Raw genomic sequence first — 11,917 nt, forward strand, 5'->3', positions numbered from 1 at the left:
TGTGGTATCTATGGTACTAACAAGAAAGGCAAGACTGCATTTGTATTCAATTTGCAGACACTGAGGCTGTAAGTGGTCTGTGTGGTATTGTGAAGTAAATTGTGAGACATATTCCTGGAAAATAAGAATTACATTTGTTTAAAGAGAGGCATAATGTGGGACAAGTGGGAAACGCTAGATACCAACAGCCTCACACTTCAAAATAGCTCATGTCTATTGGTAGATGTACAGGATGTGTAGAGGAATTGTTGTGAAGTGTTCTGTATGAATTCAATCTGACTTGACAGTATGGACAGATGGGTGAATGGATGTATTATTAGACAGGTAGATTAGATGAAAATTTAATGATCCCTGTGGGGAAATTAAGCGTCTGCTGCAGTGGAGAGAGGGGAAGCCGTAGAGGAGGAGGGGTCCTGAGAAACATTTAGATTGAAATCGACTGAAAATATGAATGAATGATGGAAATATGTGTTTGTGAAACATTGAACAGTCAGACTCTTCATCGGTGATCAGGAAAAGAATCATGATGATCTGAATTATGGTCCTGTTTATGGTAATTATGCTAATGTTTCAAAATTAATTTAATGATTTATTGATGTTAAAATGCAGCGCTTTATTAATGTTTAACTACTTAATGTAACATCTTCAATTAATAATTTAATTAGCGACTTGGACACTGACTGACAAGCAGCAGATATGAAGGACGACGATGTCTGTAATCAGACCATCCACCATTGTTTCCCTGCCTCTAACACTTTAACCAGCAATCCCCTGACTTGTCCTTCAACATGATTGTGAGATGTGTGAAATGTCTCAGTGACTATTGGATGATAATTGGTGTACAGATTCATGTCACCCTTAGGATGAATTGATTACATAATTTTTCATCACCGTCATCTTGGTGAACATTATCACTGCCATTGTGAGTACTTTAGGATTTCGTTCAAAGCTGTACATGTACAGTCCATCCTGTCCTCGCCAGCCTAAGCAAGAATCTCAGACAGCAGCGGAGTATTCTAAAATGTAACAAAATCTCAAAAATTGACTTGGTTTATATCCTTGCATATGCCAGGAAATAGACCCTCCAACATTACTTTCCATTGTCAACCCATGATAAGCCCCTCTGTTTTTCAGGCTGCAGAGTTACATCTGCTCTCTTGTAATAATTATCATCTATTACCAAATGAGAATCTTATTACTGACAACACCAGCTGAATCCAATATTTGTTTTACTGTTTAAAAGAAAACCATAAACCTTATTAGTTTTTGTCTCCTAGGATTGTGAAAATGAACAGGAGCCAGCAGGTTGTTGCTGACTGATGCATTGTATGTACTATATCAGTTTATAAAGAACAAATATATGCAATTGTTTAGTGATCATGAATACATATTGCAATCTGATGTGCATGACTTTTGCTGTGTGCCCCACCCTTGACCTGGATAACATGGCCACACACTAGCTTACCATGGCTCTGTTAATAGGGGTGAGAGATTTGCTGTGGGGGGAATGGGGGAGGGATTTTTTTTTTCTAGGGGAATCCTTTGGTTACAAAGCCCTTACAATATTGCCCTGTGCTGCCGTCTGTGTTTCCAACAGGGCGTTGACCCCACTCCTCCTCCTCCTCCTCCTTTTGCATCCCCTCGGCCCTAGGGATTCCTTCACACTGTGGGTGCCATGAAGCTAATAGGAAAAATCAGCAGATGGTGAAACACTTTCTTAGGGCATTTTTGGGTCTCTAATATCATTTATATGACATCTTCAATTCTCATCACAGATGCAGTGTATGTGAATTTGAGTGCATGTTAATCGTGTTCTATAAGTGCATCCTTTTTATGTAGCTTCAAATCCTACAGCCACTGCTTTTGCTCATGACCAACAGAAGGAGCCAAAGAACCTCACAGTAAGCTTATTAATGTATCCTGGTCACTCTCCAGTATGGGCTTGCTTGTTGCTATAGCAACCATGCCTTAGATATTGTTCAGTAGGAGAGGCGTGTTGATGGAGAATAAATATAAATATCACCCTGTAACCCTGGCTAGTGCTTTTTATGTAAAGTGACTCATCTCACGTCTCGTTATGGGTGCTTACATCATCATTTATTTTGCATTATAAAAAGGAATCTATCCACTACAGTAAATCTATTATTTTACATATATACAGTATATATAGGCTATCACTCTCTTTTTGTATATTACAATCTGCATCTTTTTTTTTTCTTTCCTGTGTAAAGCAATGCAGCTGAATGCGAATTGAAAATCCAAAGTCTGATGCTCATCACCCAGCGCCTGCAGAAATCAACAGGCGACAGTCTTAAGTGCTGATGTGTGTTCACGCCCAGTCAAGCTGAGGAAATCAAAAGACACTGAAAGATTAAGGAGGTCAGGTTTTCAGCTCCACTGAGGGAGGCAGGGAGAGAGGCTTTACTAACTATTGACTGCCATGGAAACAGGATGGGCTGCTCTTACAGAGCCCATGAGATATATTACTGTACTGACTGGTGGATTTGTTCAGATGTTAGATTAAATCTCACACAATATTTAATACAAATGTACAATGTATTTTTTCAACATTTATCAGTTTAGGGTATTCCTTAGGCAGGAATACATCTCACAGCCATCTACAAGCTCATAGTCTGTTGAGGCTGTGGAGATCATGTCATTAGAGCATTGTCCTATCTTTCTATTGAGGGCCCAGGCTCTTAGACCACATGAGAAGCTAGGCAGTCAGCCAGAAACACTTATCATCCTGTCATCCGTTTTTCAGTAGCTTCACAACTCAATTGTACTGTACTGTGAGATTCGATAAGAGCTCGAAGCTCTGGGACCAACCAAGTGATCTCAGTACAAGTGAAACTTGAGTGGGTTTGGCACCAGAAAATCCTTGATGGTGTGTTCCAATATAAATACAAAAATAAACACAAAAATAAACAGAAAAAGACAGACTGCATAATGCATTTTGAAATTTTGAAGCAACCGTGTGATGGATGTATCAGTAATGAAATTGATTAGTGGTTATAAACCACATTAAGAGGAAAAGTCAATAAAGTCTGCAGCTCTGTTCAGTTAAACTGCTACCACAGTAGATTGTTTAATACATAATTGTATATGTACAACAAATGCTTAAAAATGGCACTGGCGTTAGTGGTAGTATGTAATTCCTATTGAGTACATAACTAATTGATGGCCAGGCTGAGAAAATGGAATCGAACACTAAATGAATGAAGTAAAGATAAGAGTTTGTACATTTGTTTATTGCATTTTGAGCAGATGGAAAGACATATAAATGACATAAACATTAAATTTATTATGCATTTATTTAGCTTTAAGCATATCTAATCAACCAATAAACCATAAAAGGAAGTTAATCTCCTCTTACTATTGCTAAGGATTGAGAACATTAGAATGTATGTCAGCACAGAAATATCTGCAGTCATTAGTGCTATAATTTAACACAGTGAGTATATTAAACTTTAAGTACAGGTTTTACCAGCAGCAAGGTGGCCAGTGCAAAGCTGTTGTTGAGCAGGGCAAAAGAAATGTGACCATTCATAAGAATTAGTATTAGCATGGTGAACAGATGATCAATAAGGCACATCAGTATCCACTTATTTATTTCCTGGGTTTGTGAATGGAACACAAGTGGAGTTTAATCTCAAAGAGCATTTAGGATAATGCTGCTCATGACTCTATGCTGCCACCAAGTGGTTAAAATACACACAGCCTAACGTGATGATAAGAGCTCTGTAGAATTACATAAACCACAGAAAGAATTGACGTCATCTGTTTTTGGAACAGTTACATTTAACGTAACATAATAATACGAGACAGGCGATAACACAAACATGACACAGTGATGTAGCAATTATCAAATCATCAAATCATCAGACATCTGTGAGTGTCTGGTGGGCTGATGCACTTTTACCTCTTTAAAGGGAACAGAGGCACCACTCCATGTTGATGAGCACAGCAACTCTAGAATAGCAGAACATATGCAAAATAGATGGGTTAAGTGCAACAATTACATAAGCAAATAATATGTGTACAAGAAAGAAGCGACAAAACCATAACTTTATATTATTTTCACTCCTATGATTCGTTGCTTACTTGATGAGGTGGTTCCAGAGGCAGGGCTGTCAAAGTGTTCATGAAGCTGGCTGGATGGAATGTGTTGTTTGGCTGTCGGCTGATTGTGATGAGCTTTCACTTTAAAACGTCCTGAACAAACCAAAAAAAAAAATGACCTAAACTGTTACAACAGAAATGTTGCTTCTAAACAATATCGTAGTCATGTATGTAGTTTGTGTTTACAACTGTTGTCATTATTGTAAATAAATCTGAAGCTCGGATTAAGAATCATTCATCGATGACTCACCAGGGTTGAGAACCTTCTCTGCAGCTTTGTGCTCCAGATGCCTGCAGAGAATGAGCTCAGCCTTCCTCTGGTTTGTGCTCACATCAGGCATGGCCATAGTCTCTGTTAGTGTCAGATTGTTCTTGATAGCCTTTGAGGCTGTGGGGCGAGCCAACGTGGGCAGCAGATCCTGGTAGTCCTGGTCAGTGAAGTCTGACTCTTGCAATGGCTCACTGATGCTGAGAAGAATATTTGTAAATCAAGTTATGGAACAACACAACATACAAGTGTAAAGCAGTGACCTTACCTCTGGTTAGTTAAAATGGTGTAAAGTTCCTGCACCAACAGCTCAGCTGCTCCAGGCTTACAGTGGATTGTTCCATCAATGGCCCTTTTTGTTAACTGGAGATTCTGCCTTTGTAAAGTCTGTAACAACATATATATTTAAGGATCCGCACTGTCTGTACAGGTTGCACACCCACAATGAGACCTTGACCGCATGCATTTAATTTACAGGTCAACTGAAGGACTTGCTATATTTTTGGATATTTACCCGCTCCAACAGGCTCCAGTTCCACTGCTTGGCAGCAAGTGATGCTCCTTTGTTATATGAATGCAATAAAAAGTCTTTGGGGTAATACTGAGAACATATCTCTGCCACAAGGTAACCACTGGAAAAATCTCTGTAAATGAAAAATAGGGATAGCAAGATAAGTAAGATAAGACTCTACCAGTGGAATTTACTAAAGGAAGCTCAGCTTGTATCGCTTGTAAAACTAGAATAGATATTGTGTTATTTGTTTTGTCATCCGTGTATAAATGTGTGTTCTGTGTAGTTCTATTTAGAGTTAAAAACGGCGTCACACTCAGTGTACATTTAGGTGGAAAATGCTCAATTAAAGCAAGAAAGTAGTAATTATGAACATGTTATAAAATTACTAGGTAATGCTAAATAGTTACGTTTCGAGTTTTCCTTAGCAACAGATCACAGCTAGCTAGCGCTCGATTCGCTATGTCAGTCAATTGTATTAGCTTTCAAGCTCAATGGCTTTATTATCGGTTTAACAATACGTTTACTTTTTTTCTTCTTAATGGTTTCTGGACACTAGCTTACCAGCACTAATTCAGTACCTGCGCACATTCTTCGGATGAACTGACAGGTTGAGGCTGTGAAGCCACTTGACGACTTCTCTTGAAAGTCCTAACTTTTTAGGACACAGTGCAGAACACATGTTGCTTTCAGCGTAATGAAACCCACAAAAGAAATAATTTAATATCGTTGTATAACAAGCTAATCGTGCTAAATAATTCACTCGGTTCAACGACCGCTTGTTTTTGTTTACGTTTCCATGACAACAAGACTTCTTCCTGTGCTCATTCTGTAGCAGCACACACACGGAGATGGAGGTTTTCTGCCCTCTAGAGGATGAGACCAGCATACATGATTATTTCATTTAAATACATAAATAAAATATTCTTATAACTTGTTATACCTGCATTATAAGATTATAAATCATGCTTACATACTGTCTACATCACCAAATAGAGGAACATTAATATATAAGATGTGAGAAAAATTTGCAGGCCATGTAGTGTAACCGTGAATTAAATAATTCAATAGAAATATTGAAGCATAGCATAGGAGAAAATTTATTACTTCATGTATGCATATTTTCCATGTTTGGACTCTTCAGCCTCCACACCTGTAATCAAACCTCAGAAATAACTTTTTCTTCACCACTGAAGCAAACATCAATTAAAAACAAGCCTTTTTGAGTTTTAAAGCAAATTTTAATATTCTAGCTGTGTGCAGTGCATTAGGTATGAAATGCAAAACAACAAATATTCATTCCCATATATAGTGCGCATTTGTATAACATAAAGTGCATCACACTTTTTTGGCTACAATATTAAGGCATCGTATAACTACAGCAGAGCAGAAATAAAAAGTACTGTTAACAATATTTCGTCCTGGAAGCTGGTTTTAGCAATGTCCTGCTTCACAGTCGTCCAGGTCCACAACCTGGAATCAGGGCAGAAAACTCAGTGGGTGCTCTGTGGCTAATTAAAACGAATAGGTCTAAGTGGATAAACTGGAGGCTGAAACAAGCAGTTTGTGGAGATGATGTGCTGACGGTTTCAAAGGCTTTGTTTATGGAAGTCCAGTTAAGGCAGTTAGTGGGGTGGTTCCACCTGTCATTGGTACTGCAAATAGCTCTTGAGCTTGTTTGGCAGAGGAAGGTGGGAAAGAAGGTGAAGTCTGTCACGTCCGACGCAGCTTCTGATGCAATGACGACACAGTTGGGACAGCAGTCGTGGTGTGGCTGTGAAAAGGAATCAGTGAAAACTGTAGAATTGTCGATGACATTAAAAGCCAAGTTAGAGGGTGCTTTATACCTTCATAGAGCAGTAAAAACCCCTCTGTTAGGCTGCTTGGTGGAGCCACATCCACCGGCCGCTGAAACTCTGTATTCCTGGCGTTAATGTCTGCACCAAAGTCCAGCAGCAGCTTCACGACAGCTGTGCAGTCTTTTTCTGCAGCTGCATGTAAGGGTGAATCCAGGGATTTTCCTTTCTGTACATTTGCACCTGTATGGAGTACAGCTTGGTTATGAACGCAGACAGAGACCAGTCAGAAGGTCTAACACATACTTTCACTCTTCAGCTGCATCATTGTGTTGCTGATGGTCTTCTTTCAGCTCTGCTTGCCTATCTAGCCACTTTTAAATGTCCCTTCTAATAAGAAATGCAACCGCAATGAAAATTACAAATAGATTTAAAAGTGCGACGTGGAGAGCTTGAAGGCTGCGACACACTCATTGCTGAGCATCTGTTGTCCGAGTTTTCAATCGGACCTATGGTTGCCACTTTTCGTCTGATTAAGCTAATGGAATCAGTGGGAGAGAGGATCTCTCTCATTGGGTGCTCATCTAAGTGCACAGGAAGAGAAGTAGATGGAGTCAAACAGGAACACACTCAAGGCTCTGATGATGCTTATGTCATCTGAACAATCCAACCACATTTCTGTTTTTAAGTAAGAAATTATTGACTACTGACATGAGTGTGGAATACGATGCTAAATGTATGTGTGTCTTTATGTCTCATTAGCTTTTATTGATATTTGTCCATATGTGTTTATATAGGTCTGGAGATCCACACAGTGCTGTTAGCTGACCTTCCCTCAGGAGTTTCCTGGCACACTCGAGCTCTTGGCAGACGCAGGCTGTATACAGCGCTGTGCCCAGGTGAGGAATGTCCATGTCCACATCTGCCCCCCAAGTCACCAGAGCCTCCACACAACCGTGATGACCTGGAAGTAATGGAGCGTGAAGACAGTAATCAGTAAGTGACAATGCGAGATAATTCTCCAAGCTGTCTACTTGGGGTCATGTTGGCATTTATTTTTAAAGCCTTTTATAGAGCTTTATAGCACAGTAAAGGACACAGACACAGGGTGAAAGACAAGATCAAGTGTAATCTATACCCAGGAGGTTTAAAAGGCTGTTACAGAGTTGACTCTTTTAATGTTGAGAGATATATTTTCAGTTGTATGCACTTAAACATTAACACTATGGTAGATGTATTTTCTCATATCTGCAGAGCATTTTGTACAATGTGTACCTTTGCTTGTGGCTTCATGTATTGGTGAAGGATGGTACACAACACTCTGGGGTTTTGCTCCATTTTCCAGAAGAATCTCAGTGCATGACACGCTGCCCACTGTACAGGCATTGAACAGAGGGGTGACTCCATCAATTGTAGAAGCATTGACCTGTAAACACATTTTCTTTTTTATTGTTATTTTTAGGCCTTGTTTAAAACCATGCATGTTGAGTAATAGCAACAGCCTGCGGGGGGGCAGTTAAAGGGGAGCAACAACATAGCTCCAGCGACTATCGACGGAAAGCAGCGCATTGCTCATTTGTTATCCCCACTCAGATTCTTCTAACCATGGAAATTACATTTGACTTGTGAAGCGTTATGGCAACATTAAGGAGTCATCAGGGCAGTATTTGACTTACATTCGCTCCAGCATCAATTAGAGCTCTGGCACAAGCGACGTGGTCTCCGAGACAGGCCTCATGGAGGGGTGTCACATGGTCTATAGTCAGAACATTCACACTGTGACCCTGGAAACAGATTCCAGCAGATATTTACTGAGCACAGACGTTAAAGCAATCCCTGACCTTTGTCAGCCTCTGTTGGTGGACACCAGCAATTGCAAGAGAATTAATCAAGCTTATCTCCTCTTACACAACAGTCCCATCCTCCTCAGTTACTGTATAGTTGTCAGTAATTGACAAACTGTAGAGTCATATTACAACAATAGAGATTAATAAGCTTGCTAATTAAAGTGCAGATCCAATTGAAAGCTGGCAACGAGCTAATAAATTACCACATGGAAATCCTGTAATGATACCACTGCATTGTCAGTTTTTCTGACATTTATAGGCTTTGTGGTTCAGATGACTTGTTCTCTTTCAGATTCAGTTTATCTTTGACAGTTTCCCCCTCAAACACTACACTCTAGATGATGTAATGACACAAAAAGGGTCCTGTAGATTAAAAAACATTGTTACTTATTGACATTTTATATATTAGATATTTAGCCAAATATCATCTCACACATTTTATAAATAGTTGAGGAACATAATAATTATTAAAAAGTATAAAGATGTACCTTTTTTGTAGCCACAATCAATGTTTGAATGCAGCTGCCAGTGTTTACTGTAGTTGCAGCACAGTGCAACTAGGCTAATGACTTTCAGGTAGTATAACATCCAGAAAAAAAACAAAAAAACAAAAGCAAAATGTCAGTGTATGAACTCTGACATTATGATGCAGTCCAAGAGGAAGCTGAACATTAGCCCGAGGAGGTTTAATGTGTACTATCTTCATTGGTACAAGACAAAGAAGCATGTAGCTGTAGCCAAGTGGTGATATTCCAGGAATTGAAAAGTCACAGACGTGTCTCTTTAACTTAATAAACTACCACTAAAGCAACCCCCTGAGTCTTATCCAGACCTCTGATCTCTTTATCTGACTTCATCTACAGAGGTACAAATGGCACAAGAGATTGTCACAACACACAGACGAGGGGGGGGTGAACATTACCCTCCCGTGGGAATGTTTTCTCTTCACCTGTAAAATGAGGGTCCTCAGGGCCAGGAGGCGGCCTTGACTGGCAGCATCGTGAAGGGGGGAGCGGTCTGCCCAGGATCCTGTGACAAGAATAAGAATTCAGTGTTTTTTTTCCTGCTTAGACTGATTATTATTTAGCTGATTCTCTTATGCAGAATCAATTTCTATTACACACAGGACTGGAACTATATCATAACAACTGCTATACGCAATTCAAACACAAAAATATCCCATCAGCCCCATGCTGCTTTTGATTTGTAAAGAATTTATCCTGTTAAATTAATACATTTACTGTGTCATTTAACCATTACAGCTACTGAGTAAAACAACCCAGCTCTAAATCTGAACTCATTAAAATGATATTTCACGCATCCAGGTCACGTTTTACCCTTCATCTCCCAGGAGCCGATGCATGGATCAGCATATGGTTATGTGACTAACAGTGCCTGAAAATTCCTGATGCATTAAACTCAGCACTCCATTTTAATGTTAACTTAAGAAATTGGCTGTGGCTATTTAACAGAAACCCCCCTTACCATCCTTTCAAAAAAAACAAGAAAAAAAAATCTCATTAACCACACCTGAGTCAATGTCCAGGATAACCGCCAATGCATTCCACACGTTTTCATCATCATTACCCTCTTCCTCCATTTTATTTATAAATTATACATTAATAATCGACCTAATGTTTTCTATTAGGTTGGTGCTATTTTATTCATGCAGCCTATTTTCCTTGACTGACATTAATTTGGAATACAGATATAAAGGACCAGCTAGAGACATCAAACAGAATTCTTAGAACAAGGAAGACTGTATCTACATGACCGTGACTAATACCCTGAGCTTGGCTAATTAGTATTCCATGGAGTGGGTACACTTTAGATTAAACATCCCCTTGAATGATAGCTACAGATTATGTTGTCGGCGTGTCTCTTTTTCCCCCAGAATGTGCCTTCGAAGCGCCTGTCCCAGAGAATGTGGAGTGTTGTTTTGGTTGTTGTCTGAGTGTGAAAGGGTGCACTGCATAGCTGGGAATGGAAACTAGGGCAGGATCCGAGTGGGGAGGAGGAATGAGGAGGAGGAGGAAGAGGGAAAGGTGGGGGGGTATCATGACTGTGTTCTATTAATACATTAGAGAAAAAGAGCTGCCGGGCCGACAGTGCCTTCGTTTAATATTGAATGTACAGTTCAGGATTTATAAGTAGCTATTAAGCTAATGAAAGAAAAGTAGGTGATCCTTCATATCTACAGTATGTATTAATGTGAATTAATTACATTGGATTAGCAATACAGTATTTATAGCTCATTTGTAAACACTGGGGTGTGTGAGGGTGCAGTGTGCTTCCTTGGTTTTTAAAGAATCTGTCAGAATACTTCTGACCTTATACGGCTGAGGTCAAACATGCTGCTGGTGTGTGCTTGTAAACACAGTTGTGTAGTAGTCACATTAGCCCTTTTGGTTTAAACGACTGTTAATTTTAAAGCTACACAAAGATTTAAGGCATTTTAAACATGTTTTTTGTATAGTACTCACTGTGCTGTTGTCCATAATCATAGAACTCTGCTGATATCCTGGCAGCCTCTTTACGGTTCCCACGGACAATGTAGAAGTATGTTAGCAAGTTGAGGGAAATCTTAACAAAGAGCTTGAAGCAGAACAGTGCCAAGATGCTGAGGTAAACATTAGACAACTGGACTGCGAAGGGCTTGTTGGTGAGTTCCTCTGCTGGGTCTGACATTTCCTTTGGCATGTTAAAGAAGAGCCGTGGTTGAGTTGAAGACAGGATCAAATGCCACTGCAAAAAGCACAAGAGTAGCCCACTTTTTTCCTTCCCACTGTACTGACTGGTTGGCAGGTCCTGACACAGTACAGGCTGGAAAAAATGCTCTGCAGCTGCTACTGTGCCTGAGAGCAACCACTGCAATGTTATTGTACACTGTGTGTGTGTGTGTGTGCGCGCATGGGTGGGTGGTCACAAGTTGTATCATTGTCAAACTAGACGTATTCAGTCACAAATGAGATATAATCTTTTTTTTTTTTTTTTTTTTTACATATTTATTATTTCACAATATTATTCCATTATGCATAACTCGATAATTATAGAATTTTAGAAAATTCCATTGTGAATAAATTTAAATGTATATTGCTACCTACTTTTAAATATTTGATGTGAAAGATATATTAAAATTCATTTTCCATATTTTTGCATATTATTTAGTATTTTTTTAGTAATAAAAAGATATAGTTTAGAAATGCATTTTAACACATGATTTAATAAGTGGGTCAGTGGAATACAACAGAATATCTAGTCAAGATTATCATAAAAATAAATGTAATGTAATTTTTAGTTAAATTATATAGAAATAGCTGTGTATGTTTATATTTTTATTTATGTATTTTTGTGTTCATTTTCTCTTGTTCTG

At 39.0% G+C, this 11,917-nt stretch overlaps 2 protein-coding genes across 3 annotated transcripts; both read right to left on the bottom strand.

Moving 5' to 3' along the window:
• Window positions 1-3,625: 3,625 nt before the first annotated feature.
• Window positions 3,626-5,694, bottom strand: spata4 (spermatogenesis associated 4). The gene is made up of 6 exons (XM_028416659.1): window positions 5,483-5,694; window positions 4,905-5,034; window positions 4,659-4,777; window positions 4,373-4,590; window positions 4,105-4,215; window positions 3,626-3,972 (listed from the first exon to the last, which is right to left on the bottom strand). Exons 1-6 carry the CDS (start codon window positions 5,581-5,583, stop codon window positions 3,866-3,868), a joined length of 786 nt encoding a protein of 261 aa, XP_028272460.1. The 5' UTR covers window positions 5,584-5,694; the 3' UTR covers window positions 3,626-3,865.
• Window positions 5,695-6,170: 476 nt separating this feature from the next.
• asb5a (ankyrin repeat and SOCS box containing 5a) lies at window positions 6,171-11,529 on the bottom strand. 2 transcript variants are annotated; one of them, XM_028416387.1, is made up of 7 exons: window positions 10,075-10,501; window positions 9,494-9,573; window positions 8,374-8,481; window positions 7,973-8,123; window positions 7,527-7,661; window positions 6,749-6,940; window positions 6,171-6,675 (listed from the first exon to the last, which is right to left on the bottom strand). In XM_028416387.1, the coding sequence occupies exons 1-7, from the start codon at window positions 10,142-10,144 to the stop codon at window positions 6,548-6,550; spliced, it is 864 nt and encodes a 287-aa protein (XP_028272188.1). In that variant the 5' UTR covers window positions 10,145-10,501; the 3' UTR covers window positions 6,171-6,547. The 2 variants fall into 2 exon arrangements, with proteins under 2 accessions (XP_028272188.1, XP_028272187.1); XM_028416386.1 differs by lacking the exon at window positions 10,075-10,501 and adding an exon at window positions 11,028-11,529 and having other exon boundaries at window positions 6,176-6,675.
• Window positions 11,530-11,917: the final 388 nt, after the last annotated feature.

This window comes from Parambassis ranga, chromosome 10 (assembly GCF_900634625.1).
Source record: "Parambassis ranga chromosome 10, fParRan2.1, whole genome shotgun sequence".
In the NCBI taxonomy this organism is placed as follows: domain Eukaryota; kingdom Metazoa; phylum Chordata; class Actinopteri; family Ambassidae; genus Parambassis; species Parambassis ranga.